The 17,274-nt window shown below is 42.8% G+C and overlaps 1 protein-coding gene across 1 annotated transcript in view; it reads left to right on the top strand.

Annotated features, from left to right (window-relative positions):
• Nucleotides 1–17,274, top strand: part of Dnah6 (dynein axonemal heavy chain 6) — a 192,975-nt gene that overhangs the window by 149,114 nt on the left and 26,587 nt on the right. Inside the window, exons 61-64 of the mRNA XM_027429458.2 lie at nt 2,223–2,456; nt 6,209–6,344; nt 10,401–10,543; nt 15,309–15,499. Coding sequence (XP_027285259.1) covers nt 2,223–2,456; nt 6,209–6,344; nt 10,401–10,543; nt 15,309–15,499 — 704 coding nt within the window. The remainder of the gene's footprint in view (nt 1–2,222; nt 2,457–6,208; nt 6,345–10,400; nt 10,544–15,308; nt 15,500–17,274) is intronic.

Raw genomic sequence — 17,274 nt, 5'->3', positions numbered from 1 at the left:
ATGACAGTACAGCAAAGTCCTCCTCCTCCTCCTCCTCCACATCCGTGCCCATGACAGTACAGCAAAGTCCTCCTCCTCCTCCTCCACATCCGTGCCCATGACAGTACAGCAAAGTCCTCCTCCTCCTCCTCCACATCCATGCCCATGACAGTACAGCAAAGTCCTCCTCCTCCTCCTCCTCCACATCCGTGCCCATGACAGTACAGCAAAGTCCTCCTCCTCCTCCTCCACATCCATGACAGTACAGCAAAGTCCTCCTCCTCCTCCACATCCGTGCCCATGACAGTACAGCAAAGTCCTCCTCCTCCTCCTCCACATCCGTGCCCATGACAGTACAGCAAAGTCCTCCTCCTCCTCCTCCACATCCATGCCCATGACAGTACAGCAAAGTCCTCCTCCTCCTCCTCCTCCACATCCGTGCCCATGACAGTACAGCAAAGTCCTCCTCCTCCTCCTCCTCCTCCTCCACATCCATGCCCATGACAGTACAGCAAAGTCCTCCTCCTCCTCCTCCTCCACATCCGTGCCCATGACAGTACAGCAAAGTCCTCCTCCTCCTCCTCCACATCCGTGCCCATGACAGTACAGCAAAGTCCTCCTCCTCCTCCTCCTCCTCCTCCACATCCGTGCCCATGACAGTACAGCAAAGTCCTCCTCCTCCTCCTCCACATCCGTGCCCATGACAGTACAGCAAAGTCCTCCTCCTCCTCCTCCTCCTCCACATCCGTGCCCATGACAGTACAGCAAAGTCCTCCTCCTCCTCCTCCACATCCGTGCCCATGACAGTACAGCAAAGGACTCCTTCTGTGTGGCTGATTCCTTGGGACACACCCGCCAAGCTGACCCATTCTCACTGCCTAGACTCACTGATTCACTGTGTTAATAGCACGCTGCCTTCTACACAAAATGCACCTTCTCCCGAAAGGCCTGCCACACACCTCTGCAAACTGACTAGGCTGTGTGCCTGCAATGACTTTTCATATGGCTGGGTTATTGATCATTCGAAGAAGTAGGTCTGCTATCTCAAGAAAAGAACCACACTACCTGAAGTGTTACAGCAAGGCATAAGGTTTGCTTCTTCTGAACAGTATGTCGCCATGCCCACTCAAGTGGGCAAGCACACCTGGCAGGAGTACGGCTGGGTTTAAATTCCTAACTCAAAGTGAGGCTGAGTCCCTGCCCTCACTCCAAGTGGCCGCGTTCTTACTCGCTTAGATAATTTCAAATGTCGCAGTTGAGAAGCAGAATACAATTCGGAGCCCAAAGTGCAACCATGAGCACATTTTCCTTCAAGAAGTGCTGCTGGTCCTGGGGGAAATTTAAATTTCTTCCCAGCAGCTTCTTTACAATTTTTATGGAGTTTTTTAAATTATCTCTTTAGGGAAAAAAACAGTACATCTTGTTTACAATTCCCTCTTTTGATTTTCTTCAAATTTAATTAACATTGGCTAGCTTTCCTGGTTTATGGTATTCATCAGGAACATTTAGTAAGATGTGGAGAGTCTCTTACCGTTATTTCTATTAGTAGTTGGACTAACCCTCATATGTATGTGATCATCCAACTACACAGCATCCAACCAAACTCATGGTCAGTGGCCACTCCAAGGCTATGGAGTGGGTGCCAAGAGGGCATCTCCCTGAAGCAAAGGTACATAGGACCTAGGCAGGGTTCCTGGTCCAGCCCTGAGAGGCACGCACGACACTCAGACTGAGGTCTAGCAAATTGCTCAGGGTAGTCCAGACTTGAGAGAAGACGGTAGGGCCCTGACTCCAGATGGGAGAGGTAGCCAACAATTCTAGCAGTTACTTCTTTCACCTGATAAGCCTGTGTGCCACTCACCCCCCTCACCTCGGGTGGAGGGTGTCTCTCTGCAGCTGCAGTCTGATCTCCCAGAAGGCCGTGCTAAAGCTGTCCCATGTGTCCATCCTCCATGTTGTCACCGGGCAGCACTTCATGAGTCTCTTTGAGTGAAGAGACCATTTCCATTCATCCATAGCAGTCAAACAATTCCCATGAAAATGGAAATCCGTGAGCAAATACAACACAGAAATGAGCTGGATTCTCCTCTCGTGGTCTTCATGGTGCAGGACACAAACCTCACCAAGTTGAGATCCATTCCAGATTTTCCCACAGTGTTCGACTACTACATTGCTCAGGGTTTGTCAAAATGGGGGAAGAGTGGAGGAATGAGTTTTTGGTCACAGTCTTCTCTCTTCCTCAGTTGTTCAACACAACAATCGAAACTTCTGAGAAGGCCGACGATCTGCAGTACCGCATGAACATCCTCCTGCAGCAGACCCTCCTCACTGCATACACCAACATTTCCCGGGGGCTCTTCGAGCAGCACAAACTCATCTACAGCTTCATGCTCTGCGTGGATATCATGCGCCAGCAATTGCTGCTAAGCGAGGCTGAGTGGAATTTCTTCCTCCGAGGATCAGCAGGAATGGAGAAGGTACCTGAGAGGGTGAACTGTCTCCTGCCTGTCAGCCCGTGTGTCACTTTTCTGATAGTTGTGACCAGGTAGTGACAAAATGGCTGACAGGAGGCAAATTGAACCCAGCAGAGGGCACAGTCTGTCATGGAGGGATGGCATGGAAGCAGAGCAGGAGGCACATGGTCACACTTCCTCCATAGTCAGGAAGGAGAGCTGGGATAGAAGCAGGGGCCAGCAGGAAGGTTGAAAACAACTTGTGGAAACAGGTGATAACATCTGTTTGATTTGGAGTGCTATCCTGGATCAGTTAAGTAAATTCTTCCCTCATAAAACTCTGATAAAGATTTCTGTTTAAAAAAAAAAAAAAGTATCCCCCATTCCCTCACAAACCTTGTTTTCTGTTCAATAAATACAGAGCAAAGTCCTTCCTTGTTAGGGACAAACAACAGACACATCAACAGATAAGCTACTGGCAGGCCACTAACCATGAACTATAGAAATGGAAGGGGGAAAAAAGCAAAAGGAGGGAAGCGGAGAATTCAAATTTGGGCATGTCTTGGTCTAAACTTAAAAAAAAAAAAAAATTGGACCAGACGATAAAAACCTTAAGATCCAACCCTAGTTACCCACTTCCTCCAGCAATACCCCACCTTTTACAGCTTCCACAACCTTACCCAGAGCGCCATAGCTAGAGACCCATTGTTCAAACACAGGAGCCTGCAAGGGGCAGTCCACATCCAAAGCACAGCACAAGTCACTTGACACTGTTCCACGGTCAGGAGGCATGGTTCCAGCTCAGCTATGCCTCCAGCTGGCTGGAGAATTTGATTAATATTTTGTCTCCCGTGCAGCTTTGTCCTGGCCTCAGAAACAGTTAGAAGTAGCCAGTGAGCTAGAAAATTAATTATCTGGGAAACTGGACCGATGGCTCAGTGGTCAAATGGGCTTGCTGCTACTCCAGAGGACCAAGATGAGCTTCCAGCACTCAAGGGATCCAACATCCTCCTCTGGATTTCATGGGCACCTGCACACAAGTGCACACAAGTGCACAGAGAGAGAGAGAGAGAGAGAGAGAGAGAGAGAGAGAGAGAGAGAGAGAGAGAGATAGTAAAAATAAATCTTTTAAGATAAAACAAAATCACACAAACTTACTTGAATGAGAAGGATTTGAGAAAACTGACTCCAATTTTGAAAGATGTTCTACTGTGGGTGAGATTCTGCAAGCAACGTCTCAAGCTGCAGAGAAATCTGCTGTAAAGAAAGAGGCAAGATTTGCCCTGGATTGAAGAAATTGCCACAGCCACCACCCTGAAAAGTCAGCAGCCACCAACACCAGGACTCTCCACCAGTGAAGACATCACAACTCAGTAAAGACTCAGATGATCATTAGCAATCTTTAGCAATGATGTTTTGAATTAAGGTATATGCATTTTTAGGCATAATGCTACCTGTTGCATATGTAATAGACTTCAGTACAGTATAAAATAATTTCATATGCCTTAGTAAACCATAAACTTAGTGTAACACTTAATTACATTGTCCACCTTATTTCAGTGATCTGGAATTGAACCTGAGATGTCTGCTAGAGTATGTTTAGAGGATTAAGTCTTCTAAAACTGGCTGTGGAACAGTTACAGTTATCTGTTAATATTCAAAAATCATTGGACTATATCAGCAGTTTTCATCCTGTGTTTTGAGACCCTTTGGAGATTTCTTATCAGATATCCTGCATATCAGATATGTATATTATGATTCATAACAGCAGCAAAATATCATTTTATGATCGGGGTCACAACAAAAAGGAATGGTATTAAAGGTTCTCAGCATTAGGAACATTGAGAATCAATGTTTTAAATGGTTGAATTGGGTGGTATATGATTTGTATGCAACAAACTATTTGAGAACATAGTCCAAAGCCTCAGGCATCTATTTAGGGAAATTTCAGAGAACTAGTTTTGGCTTGCAGTCATAGTTATCTCTCTTTTGAAAAACTCTTCAGCTTCATGGTGTCACAATGAAGATTTCTAGTAATATTTGAAGTAACTCCATATATGCTCATCACAGCTAGAGTGTGTGTGTGTGTGTGTGTGTGTGTGTGTGTGTGTGTGTGTGTGTGTTCTTAATGGTTTTTTCCTTTAAATTATATGCATGTTGGGGGGGGCACACAAGTGCTTGCCAAGTCCAGAAGAAGGTGTCAGATCACCTGGAATCAAACTCACAGGTGGTTGTGAGCTATCTAACATGACTGCTGGAATCTGAACTCAGGTTCTGTGCAAAAGAAACAAGAATTCTTAACCTCTGAGCTGCCTCTCCATCCCTGTAAGGTTTTTTACTGTCTTGGTGCTGGTATTACTCCACTGTTCAGCTTTCCTTACCTTCCAGGCTGAGTTCATGTTGGACTCTGCTTCAGAGTATAGTTGTACAGGGAAAAGAATACCATTAACCATAGGAGTATTTTGGAGTTGGGAAGATGGATGTGGAATGAAGCAGGAGAGTCAGAATGTGAGCATAACAGATTTGCCTTTACTCCTTCACCAGATCAGCTCTGCTCTCTGCAGTATCAGCTGGAAAGTCTCGGCACCTGTCCTGATGTGCAGGGCAACCCCCTGAGAACTGAGGTTGACACAGCACTGTACCTTTTGCTTTCTTACTTACTTCCTTGCTTTTTAAGACAATGGAGCCTAGGCTGGATTTGAATTGGTGGCCCTCCTGTCTGTAGGCTGTTTTCCCGTCCTGGCAGTCACTTCCAAATAATCACTCTGAGACTTATATTAATTGTAAATGTTCCACCAATAGCTCAGGCTTATTACTAACTAGCTCTTACATTTTTTTAAGATTTTATTTATTTATTATGTATACAGTCTTCTGCCTGCATGCCAGCAGAGGGCACCAGATCTCATTCAAGGTGGTTGTGAGTCACCATATGGTTGCTGGGAATTGAACTCAAGACCTCTGGAAAAATAGCCAGTGCTCTTAACCGCTGAGCCATCTCTCCAGCCCCTAGCACTTACATTTTAAGCTAACCCATATTCCTTATTTATGCTCTGCCATGTGTCAGTACCTTTATTAACACGGCACATTCATCTCCTGCTCCCTCTGCTTCAGCCAGTGACTCCTCTGAGTTTGCCCTTCCTTATCCCACATTCTCAGTTTGACTTTCCTGCCTAACTGCATCCTGTTCAGCTATTGGTCAGTCAGCTTGCTTTTTGTAAACCAAAGACAGTGATAAATCTTCACGGTAAATGAAAGGAATTTCCATAGCACCTGTCTCCGCCTCCGATGGGATTATGGGTATTCACAACCATAGTAACACAGTTATCTTTATCATTCATGTCTGTTTCATCCCATATTGCTATTTGTCTTAAGAAAATGTTTGTGGGGGGGTATGTGAGGGTGCACATATGGGAGGTGCACCCATGAACAGATGGGTGGAGGCCAGCACAGAATGCTGGGTACCCTCCTCTATCGCTCTTTCCCTTGACATAGACTCACTGGCCTAGAGCTCACTGGTTTTTGGTTAGGCTTCTGGCCAGCAAGTTCCAACTCTGAAAGATGTAAACAGCCACCCCCAAATGTTTCCCCTGATGCTGAGAAAATGCAAGTCCTCATTCTCGCACAGCAGGTGCCCCTACCCACAAGGCCTCGCCCAGCCCCAAGAATAGTTGTTTCTAACATGCTGTTACAGCTTATTTTCCCCTAGACAAAGTGGAAATGTGTGCTGCTACGGTTGTCTCTGTAAACTGCTGCTCATGTTCTCTGTCTCCCTGTAGGAGCGCCCTCCTAAGCCAGAGGCTCCCTGGCTGCCTCTTCAAATGTGGTTCTCATGCTGTGACTTAGAAGAATTCTTTCCAGTTTTTGAAGGACTTACAAGAAATATACTGTTACATCCCATATCTGTGCGCTTAGGTAAGATGACAAAAAGTACTGTTGTTGAGGGGGAGTGGGTAAATAGGCTCCTGAATTCTGACTTTAATTCATATATTCACCCTTTCTCCAATGTCTAGACTTTTTGTCAAAAAAAAAAAAAATTACAAGATAATCACTTTTACAATATCTTGAATTGAATGCTCGGCCCATGAATTTTGATATTTCCTGGCTACTTTACATTCTGTGTGTGTGAGAGAGAGAAAAAGAGTGAAAGGGGGGGAGAAACTGGCATCAGTTGTCTTTGTCTTTCTTTTTTTTGTTGTTTTTTGTTTTTTGTTTTTTGTTTTTTGTTTTTTGTTTTTTGTTTTTCAAGACAGGGTTTCTCTATGTAGCTTTGGAGCCTATCCTGGCACTCGCTCTAGAGACCAGGCTGGCCTCGAACTCACAGAGATCCGCCTGCCTCTGCCTCCCGAGTGCTGGGATTAAAGGGGTGCGCCACCACCGCCCGGCCTCAGTTGTCTTTCTTTTATTACTTCTCCACCTTTTATTTTGTTTTTTTTTTTTGTTTTTTGTTTTTTGGTTTTTTTGAGACAGGGTCATTACTAAAGTTACAGGCAAGAACAATAACACCTGATTTTACATGGGTGCTGGGGATCTGAACTCTGGTCTTCATGCTTCACAGCAGGCACCTTGCTCACTGAGTCATCTTCCCAGCCCCCGTTTTATCACTTTTAAGGCAACTGTAACTGCATTCCATAGATCTTTAAACTTTTTAAAGGGATGGCATGTACACTGAACAGTCAGAAGTACAACCTGACGTCACACACTAACCCACGTATAAACCACCACTGCATTGAGAAACGGGACAGTATCAACATCTCAGAATCCTTCCCACTTCTGTACAGGACCTTTTTCCCCTTTGGTCACAGGCAGCAACAGCTCTGAACTGTAAAATTTTCTTCCCTGTATATCTTAGTTTGTGCTCATTCCAAAAACTAAAAGCTTTTGTAGTTCAAAAGCAAATAACATGTGAGGGTCTTATTTTATGGATCAAATTCAGTTATATAATGAAAATTATTCTTGTGCTTGATTCTTTGTGATTCCTTAGACATTTTGGCAGCTTGATGTATGTGCAGTCTATGGGAAATGTTCTGTGCATCTCATTTGTTGGAGGCAAGAATCTATAAGTAGTGGGGTATCATTGTTATGGTTCAGGTGTATCTTTGGTGGGGTGTTGATTCGAGGCATGTAAGAGTCTCTAATAACAGGCAGGTTTTAGTCCATCCTATTTATTTCAGATATTGACCTATTTCTATTTTCCAAACTGGTGAGAATTTTCAGCTCCTAGAGGATATTTGGCAATGTCCAAAGATATTTTCTTTGCCACACTGGAGTGGTACTGCAGGTGTCTAGTAAGAAGAGACCCAGAATGCTGCTGAGCTCCCTAAAATGCTCAGAACTCTCCACGGAGAGGAACCCTGGTCCAGAAGGTCAGCTTTAATGAGCCTGAGAAGCTGACCAACTTGGGTTTGCTTTTACTATCTCAGCTTGCAGATATTTCCTTTTTCCCTTCTTGGTTTCAAATTGATCATCCACAGATCATCTTAGTTTCTCCCCTACTGACGTGAAGTTATGTTCCTCTTCTTCTCAGTAATTTCTCATACTTCTAACATTACTGTTTATTTAGCTAAGCATGCCCAGCAAGTGTGCTAGTGTGGAGTCTATGTGGACCAGAATTTCTGGAATCCCGATATTCTCATTTGACTTCCAAATAAAGACGACCAAGAAATGCTACTTGATGAGGACATCAAACATAAATTGCATTTGTGTATAGTGCATCAGTTAATGAGCTAGCTAGAGACTGTAGCAGAACCCTTCATGAAATCTACTCATCAGAGAAGCCCATACATGGACAGTTGGGGATGGACCTAAACCAGAGGACTAGATGAGGCAAGTGCAGACAGAGAAAGAAGGAAGGAGTTGGGTTGACGGGCATGGGAATTCTGGGAGCAGCCTTTTGCTTCGTGATAAAGTGATAAGATGGTAAAGTGTCCACTGAACTGAAAATTTAGAAGATTGTAAAAGTTTCTAAGATTTATGCTCTAAAAGTGAGATTTAGGTCTTCACTGATGATATTTAGCAATTGATTGCACTGTTACTCTTAACTCAGTCTTCATAATTATATCAGCATATAGCTTTTATGATTTTCAAGTACCACAAATTCTATTAGTTGAGGGTAATTGCTTAGAATATGCCGGGGCTGGAGAGACGGCTCAGTGCTTGAGAGCTTCCTGGTCTTCCAGGGCACCTGGGTTCATTTCCCACTACCCACATCAGGCAGCTCAGACCCACCCATAACGCCAATTCCAGGGACCAGAAGCCGTCTACTGACCTCTTTGGGCACCTGCACACATAGGTATAAACTCACTTGTAGACACACACATACACATAAATAAAAATAAAAAAATAGATGGAAGAGAAGGGGTGGATCTGAGGGGAGTTACTGTGAGGAGCTGAAGATGATCAGCATCTTTCATGCATATATGAAATTACCAAATAATAAACATGCTATATTAAAATATAAAACAAAAACAAGTCTTTTAACATTTTTATTTATTTTAGAAGCACTCTTATTTAACAAGTAAGTCTTTAAAATAAAACATACAATATTTAAGTATGTTAATGCACTAGAAATTAAATAGTAAATGGGAACCTTGGAGGCAGTCTCCCATGCGCTTTGGGTTTGTTTGGCTTCAAACTGGATTGGATTGGATTGGATTGGATTGGACTGGACTGGACTGGACTGGACTGGACTGGACTGGACTGGACTGGACTGGTTCTCCCGCTGCTCTTACAGGAATGCAAGCACCTGCAGCTGGTGAGCATTGCTGTGTTGTGAACCCTGTGCTGGCACACCCTGTAATCACCTCTACTCCCGATCGGAGTCACAAATTCTGCACAGGTGGACACTACCCGAGGACCACTACCATAAGTGTCCTCAATTTTGAAGTGTCATTGGCTCTTTGCTACTATCAGACCTCGGAAGATATGCTCCAGGGCATCCAACACCCTCTTCTAGCCTCTGTAGACACCTATACATATGTGTGCAGACACCCACACATAAATAAAAAAATAAGTCTCTTTGCAAAGCTAGCTAGCATCCTAATCCACACATAAGATGCAGGCTCAATTCTTGGGACTATTGCAAAGCTGGAACAATGTGGGAAGAATGATGCGCTCTGTGTTTGGGAGCATGTGGTTGTATATATGTCAACGTATTCATCTTTTATATATCTCAATCAAATTCCATAGACCAGAGTCAATATTTCTTCTGTGGAAGGCCAGCAGCCGCATGCTATTTTTCTAATTTTCTTTTTAGATGTATCTGTTTTTATGTTTATTGATGTTCAACTTGCCTGTATGTCTGCGTACCATGTGCATGTCTGGTGCCCAAAAAGGTCAGAAGAGGGAACTGGAGTTATGGGTAATTGTGAGCCACCATGCAGGAGCTAGGAATTGAACTTGGGTCCTCTGAAAGAACAGCCAACACCCTTAACCTCTGAGTGACCTCTCCAGCCCTCTGCATGCTATTTCTTAACACTATTGTATTTTTTATGTTTTTCCTACTATAGTTCTCCAAAAGGTGCTGCTTGACATATTCCATGCTATTATCTAATATATGTCTTTATTTTGCTATGCTTTTATTGTATAATTTACATTTTAAATAGTAGAACTTGACCTAGCATCGTTTAATTATGATTACTTTATGTTTTGTTTTACCTGGTATTACTCTAATCATTTCCAATTTCAACTTTCTTTAATATAATATCTCTATATATTCCTTTATTTTTAACTTCTCAATTAATTTTTAGGGGGGGTTGTGTTTTGCTATTGAATTTTGCTTTGTGATCTCATTTTAAATTTTTTGCTTTCTATCTAGTTTGAATAGGGGAGAGGTTATTTTCACAGCTGTATTTTTAAAAACTGGCAGCAAACATAGGTATCTTCTTTTAACTAGCAACATGCATTTATTTAATTTCAGAGTCAAAATTGTTTGTATTTTTTTAAAAAAATCTTTTAAAATTGTCTTTCCAGGATCTTTTGAGACATATATTAACCCACAGCATTGGGAAGGATATGTTAGATCAAAACATGAAGAGGGAAAGGAACATTTTTGGGGTTCAGACTTCAGCTCTTTCCATAAGTTAATTCTTATTAAATGCTGTAAAGAAGAAAAGGTGAGTCATCACTTCATAACATTTCCAGCAAAGATCATAGCTAGTTGTCAGTCATACATTTACCTGTGGCTAACAACAGCCAAGTTTAGGAAGCAGCTTTAAAAATGAAAATAATTGTTTTAATAGAATGCGTTTTCCATGCAAAACAAGAGAAAAGTCAGCTGGGAACCTAGTCACCTCTTGTCAGCTGTATTAGGGAAGTTCTGCCTTCTCTCACATAGGACTGGGGTCTGTTGGAAGGTTTTGGCAGGAAACTAATCTTAGCAATAACAGGGAGGAGGCATTTGATGGGCACAAAACTATGGTCTCTGGACCGGTTTGAAAACTACTGAAGTAGTCTGTGTGAGAGATCAAAGATACCCGAGTTAAGACAAAAGTAGCAGATTGTCGAGAGAGCAGGGATGTGATGAGGGACTGGCTGTGGCTGCCAGGTTCTACCTGGGTGCCAGTGGGGCTATTTGTACCAAAAACTAAGCCAAAGGGGAAGGTTAAAGGCATGAGGTAGAGAAAGATGGCTGTGAACTGTCAGTGCCTACTAGCTGTCAGAGTGGATGGCTGTCTGGAAACTCCAGAGAGAGAGGTGTGTGTTAGACTACAGATGAGGGAATCATCAGTGTTCAGTTGGGAAGTAAAGCCACCGAGGTTATTATGCCTGGGAGAATAATAGTACAATAGGAGGTCATGGGGCAGAGGATGATACTCTGATGAGCCCTGCCTTTGAGGAAGGAAAATGTGTAGTCACAGAATCAGGAAGAATACTGAGAGAAGCATCATGGAAAAAGAGTGAGGCTTGCAGCTTCATTATGGCAAGGTAACAACGGATGCTGACGGTTCGTTTTCAAATGTGCAGATGTGATCCGACTTCTGCTGGTAATAAGGGACTAATGTCACCTGCTAAGGACCCTTACAGGGAGGCACTAAATAGAAATGGAAGCTGTTCTTTGTAGGAGAGATGGAGGTAGGAGAAGGACACTGTGAGAACTAACTGGAATTAGCTAGAAATGGTTAGTGTTCTACTGATGTGGTGTTGCCCTATCTCTGTTGGCATGGGATGCCGCCGACTGCAGTGGAAGTGTAACAGCCACAGCATCATTGAAAGCATGGCTAAGCGTCTTCTAGGAAAAGGAAGCACAATAAGGGGTTTGTGGGTGTACAAAGAGGTTTCGTTGTGAACAGGTGACGATGGACTATGGTCGTTATCTCAGGTTCACCATCTCCACAGCTATCTGAGACGAGATGAGATGCCCCTGGAGTTACAGGACAAGGAATTCTGCATGTTGACCCTGAGCTTGGCATGTGTCACCTTGGATGGTGGTAGAGTGGTTAGGACCCAGCAACACTTTGGGAAGGAAAGGCTCTGAAGCATATGGAAAGCCTTCAAAGAAAATGGGACAGTGGCTACCAGTGAAATGTTGGCAAAGTGAGTGGTGACTAAAAAGAGAGAGTACCAAAGAAAAAGGAACTTTGAGGATGAAGCTACTGTGGCTAGAAAATTCTCAACTGTGAGAAATGTTGCAAGCTACACAGTCTGTTTTATGTGACTGCATGTTTGTTTCTCAAGGGTAAAAAAAAAAAAAGTTTTTATTAAAACAAAATAGATTTCTTTTATGTGTATTAGTGTTTTGCCTACACATACTTGTGTGCACTGTGTGCATGCCTGGTGCCTGCGAGGGTCACAAGAGGTCGCTGGATCCTTTGCAAACATGTAGGTGCTTTTCATCCTTGGGTCATTTCTCTAGATTTCAAAAGATGAGTTTTTAATAGTGATAGACATATGAGAGAAATCAACTAAACTTTTGTACAAACTTTATTTTGACTCAACATTAACCATATTGATCTTTTTTTTAAAGATTTGTTTATTTATTTATTTATTTTGTATACAGTCTTCTGCCTACATGCCAGCAGAGGGCACCAGATCTCATTCAAGGTGGTCGTGAGCCACCATGTGGTGGCTGAGAATTGAACTCTGGAAGAACAGTCAGTGCTCTTAACCACTTAGCCATCTCTCCAGCCCTCCCCCCCCATATTGATCTTTAAGCATGTATACATACACATTTACTATTCAGCCCGACAAAGGTGAACACTAGCTGTATATTTGAAATTAATGGAAATTATAATTAGTAACTGTGTAGTCATGTTGTTAAAAGACTGTCATACAGAAACATACCGAATTCCTTAAAGGCAAAATGATGTGATGCATGAGACTTGCCCCAAAATAACCCTGGGGACTGAAAGAATGAGCAGCGGTATCAATGAGGCAAAACCCAATTTTGTCTTAATAAATGCTGGATCTGAGTGGAGAATCAGGTTTATGATTCTTTCACTTATAAGTCTAAATAAAAAGTCTATAGCTGTAATCACTGGTCTTATGCATATACATAACCAGGCTTTCTATGACAGGGAGCTAGAGAGATGGCTCAGCAGTTCAGAGAACATACTGCTTTTGCAAATGACCTGAATTCAGTTCCCAGTACCCACATTAAATAGTTCACAACTGCCTGTAGTCCCAGCTCTAGGTGGTCTGATTCCCTCTTCTGGCCTCTATGGACACTGCAATCACAAACACATAGCCTCACAGAGATGCACACATCATTTAAAATAAAAATGAAATCATTTTTTAAAAATCAAGAAAACTACAAATGGCAGGCATCTATGCCAACACACAGAGGACTTACTGAAAAGTCTTGCCTGTACATTCAAGCAAACTTCTTAAAAGGCTTTTGCTGCCAAACAAAATTTGCTTCGCAAGTTAACATGGAAGAGTCTAGTTGTGCCCAGATTCTGAACTCCCAAAATCATCAAGAGACCTGTTCCAATGCAAAAGCAGTGTCTTTTGTTGTTGTTGTTGTTGTTTATCGAGCTAACTGCATTAATCCTGGCCCTTTGTCCTGTCATCACAGTGGATGGCTGTAGGAGGACCCTGAGAAACTGTTAGGCGGGGAACTTATGGGGCATCCCATGGGGAGTGTCTAGGGGTATACAACAGTCTCAGAATTGGTGTGCTTCCAGGCTTGGACGACCTGTCCTGTGTTGATTGGTCAACTGGTTGCTATGGCCTATAGGCCCTCACCAGGTGGTTGCTATGCTCGGCATGCCACTTTTACCATAAAGTGCTGCACGTCAGCTAACTGGGAGGAGGGGCAAGGTCAGGCAAGCACAAGTTGATTCTCTTTTGCAGCCTGTCATGGCTGCTAAAGGGGGGGGGGGAGGGCCTGGTCCCTTCATTACTACACATTACTACCATTTTTTATTTTTTATTGAATAGAGATTTGTTTCATATAATATAAATTTGCTTCCCACCCTCAGGTCCTCTGAGATTCCCTTGACCTCTATCCCATTCAAATCCATGCCCTGTATGCCCTTCCTTTGAAAGTAAACAGACATCTAAAGAATAAAATTAAAATATTAAAAAAAATGGAAGAGTCTAGAATCTAGATTGTGGTTTAGAAGTGAGAATCAGTCAGTCACTCCAGAGTATTCAAAAACCCAAATCAGCCAAGACCACAGACAGGATCACACTGAAAAGAAGAGTCAATTCTAATTCAAATAAAAAAAGTTGAAAAAAATTTTTTAAGAAGGAGAGCCAAAGGTGACAATGCGCCCTTCCAACTAGATACCCTCATCAAATCATTCAGGAACATTGTCCCTCTGTTTGCTCCAGACAATGATATGGTAAATAAATGAGTTCGGGGATCAGGCATAGTGACATGTGCCTGTAATCTCAGCACTTTTGAGACAGAGGCAAATGGATCTCTATGAGCTCTATGAGGTCAGTCTCATCTGCTTAGTGAGTTCCAGATCAACTAGGAGCTTAGGATACAATTCTGTCTTGAATAAGTAAATCAATTAGCTAACTGGAAAGAAAAAAGAAATTGGAGTTTGAAATAAACAATCCAAATTAAGTTTCAAACTTCAAACCGAAGATCTAGACTCCTACCCAGATAAAGTACCTGTTGAAGCCATGGAACAGATTAAGACCAAAGACAAGATCTCAGAGTCAAGAGTGTAAGGTGCCTGACCTGTCGTTCCCAGGTCTGTTCTAAAGAGGGTCATTGGGTGTGCAATGGCTCAACTGTTCCTTCAGAAGAATAGGGACATTCTAACACAGGTGATCCGTATGGGGTACTACAGTCTCAGACACAAATCCAGCCTCCTTCAGAAGCAGCATTAGACCCAAAGATGAAATTTCATTCTAAAAAACAAAAATATACTTAGTGAACCAGCAAGAAGGCTCAGCGGGTGAAAGCACTTGCTGTGCAAACCTAATGTTCTGAGTTCAGTGTCCAGACCCCAAGGTGGAAAGAGAACCGATCCTCTAAAGTTGTCTTCTGACCTTCATACATACACTCAAGTGCACAAGCTCATGCATACATGTGCACACACACACACACACACACACACACACACACACACACACACACACACACTCAGAAGTCCTGCATCCAGAAATCAGCACCCAGCTCAGGCAGCAGACAGGTTGTCACTTACACACACATGGCACACACAGGGCACACACAGGACACACACAGGGCACACACAGCTCCAGAGGATTCGGTGCCCTCTTCTGGCCTCTACCAGTACCTGCACTCACATGCACATACCCACATGCAACCATACACATAATTAAAAATAAATAAGTTTTTTTTTTTTTTAGATACCAAAGTGCAGAGCACCCTCTTGTAAGAGAGAGAAAATTGGAGTAGGAATGTAAGGTACCCTCATCCAGCATACTACTTTTAACCTTCTTTTCCTTTTCAACTTCCAGGTCGTTTTTGCTCTTACAGACTTTGTGATAGAGAATCTTGGCAAGCAGTTTATCGAGACACCTCCAATAGACCTGGCCACTCTGTATCAGGACATGTCCAGCAGCACACCCCTGGTGTTCATCTTGAGCACAGGCTCTGATCCCATGGGCGCCTTTCAAAGGTTTGCCCGGGAGAAAGGGTATGCAGAACGGTAAGTTCACACCACAAAGTCATAGTTGTACATGTTTGTGTGTGTACATATTTGTATGATATATGATATTGTTATTGTCCACATCAACCTTATACTAAAGTGTATAGAAATTTATTATAAGGAATTGGATCGTGTAATTATGGAGTCTTGAGCAGTCCAAGTTCTGCAGTGGGCACCTTGGAGGCTCTGAAAAACTGATGATATATAACTCCAGTCTACATCTGGGAGGCAGAGATCCAAGACAGGTGATGGGATGAGCTCCAGGCCAAAGTCTTGGGACCTAAGAAGAGCCATTACCTCAGTCTGAACCTAAAATCTGGAAAATACCATACCTCAGTTTGACAGTCAGACAGACTGAGTTCTCTCCATCCCTGATGAGCATGCAGACATACAGAGCCCACATGCAAATCTGAGCAATGTGTTGTCACTCCAGACATTAGGTGAAACCTCTGCTTCACTAACAGTTGCCAACTAAGCCAACCAACCAGAGAGATCAGTGTGCATACATAGAATACAGACACTAGAAAAGTCACTAAATAAAAACAGCAACCACACATGTAGCAATAATAAACATCAGGGACCAGTGACAACCTTACTTCTATAGTTGCCACATTATATATTCAAAATACCTACATTTCAAAAAATTAGAGTGCATCCAAAGAAATAAGAGAAGTGGGAGAGTATGGCTCATTCACAAGGGAAATAATTATTAGCAACTTACTTTGAAGAATGTAAGACATTGAACTTGATAAAAATTTTAAAATATATTTTAACTGACTAATAGTAACTGATTTACATGTCATCAGACATGTATATATACCATTTGTTAGGATCAGATCTGTGTGACTGACATCTCCATCAAAATCCTCTCTACCAGCAATTTTGAAATAAGCAGTTAACTCTTGTCAACCAGTTAGTATAATCTTTTTGTCCACCTACACCCTGTACCTGTTGGCTGTCCTTTATTCCTCACCAAACCCCTTGCCAGGGTCAGTTTGAACCATGATCCTATTCTGTATGTTTTTAAACTCAACATTTTAGCAGACAGTGGTGGTGTACACTTTTAATTCCAGCACTCGGGTGGCAGAGACAGGCAGATCTCAGTGAGTTCAAGGTCAGCCTGGTCTACAGAGCGAGTTCCAGGACAGCCAGGGCTACACAGAGAAACCCTGTCTCGAAAAATAAAAATCAACTTTTTATTTTCTACATATAAGTAAGAATATTTAACAAAACTTGAGCTGTTTTAGTTTTACTCATAACAACTAAAAGAAAGCACAGGCAAGGGACTGGCAGAAAACACCAAAGGTGTCTCACCCAAATAAGGGCATCAATAAACAGGCTTTATGTAAAGAAACCAGGTAGAAATTGTAGAGGTGGAAAACACAATCCTGAAAGGAAGGTAGCACTGAAGGGATGGAACAGGCATGTGAGGAGGCAGGGGAAAGACACAGGTGTGTGAACACAGGTCAACTGAAATGGTTCAGAGCAGGCAAAAAGGGATGAAGACAAATTAGCGGAAGCCTGAGATGTGTAAATGTGAAAGTCCCAGGGGAGGAAACAGAAAAGCACAGAAAGGTGGCTGAAGGTGTTCCTTTGGCACTCACACCCTGTCTCAGAGCCTGTGGGCCCAGACTGAGTGAAATAACCAGCTTTCTGCATGCTCAGCTTAGGGGTGGAAGACTTTAAGTTGACCCGGTCTCCACACTCACATGAGCCAAAACCCATTATATCTTACATATGAACATATACACACAACTGTGTGTGTTATGAGAATG

Source organism: Cricetulus griseus, chromosome 8 (assembly GCF_003668045.3).
Source record: "Cricetulus griseus strain 17A/GY chromosome 8, alternate assembly CriGri-PICRH-1.0, whole genome shotgun sequence".
Lineage (NCBI taxonomy): Eukaryota > Metazoa > Chordata > Mammalia > Rodentia > Cricetidae > Cricetulus > Cricetulus griseus.
The sequence above is the reverse complement of the archived record's forward strand: the minus strand, read 5'-3'. Positions and strand labels throughout refer to the sequence as shown.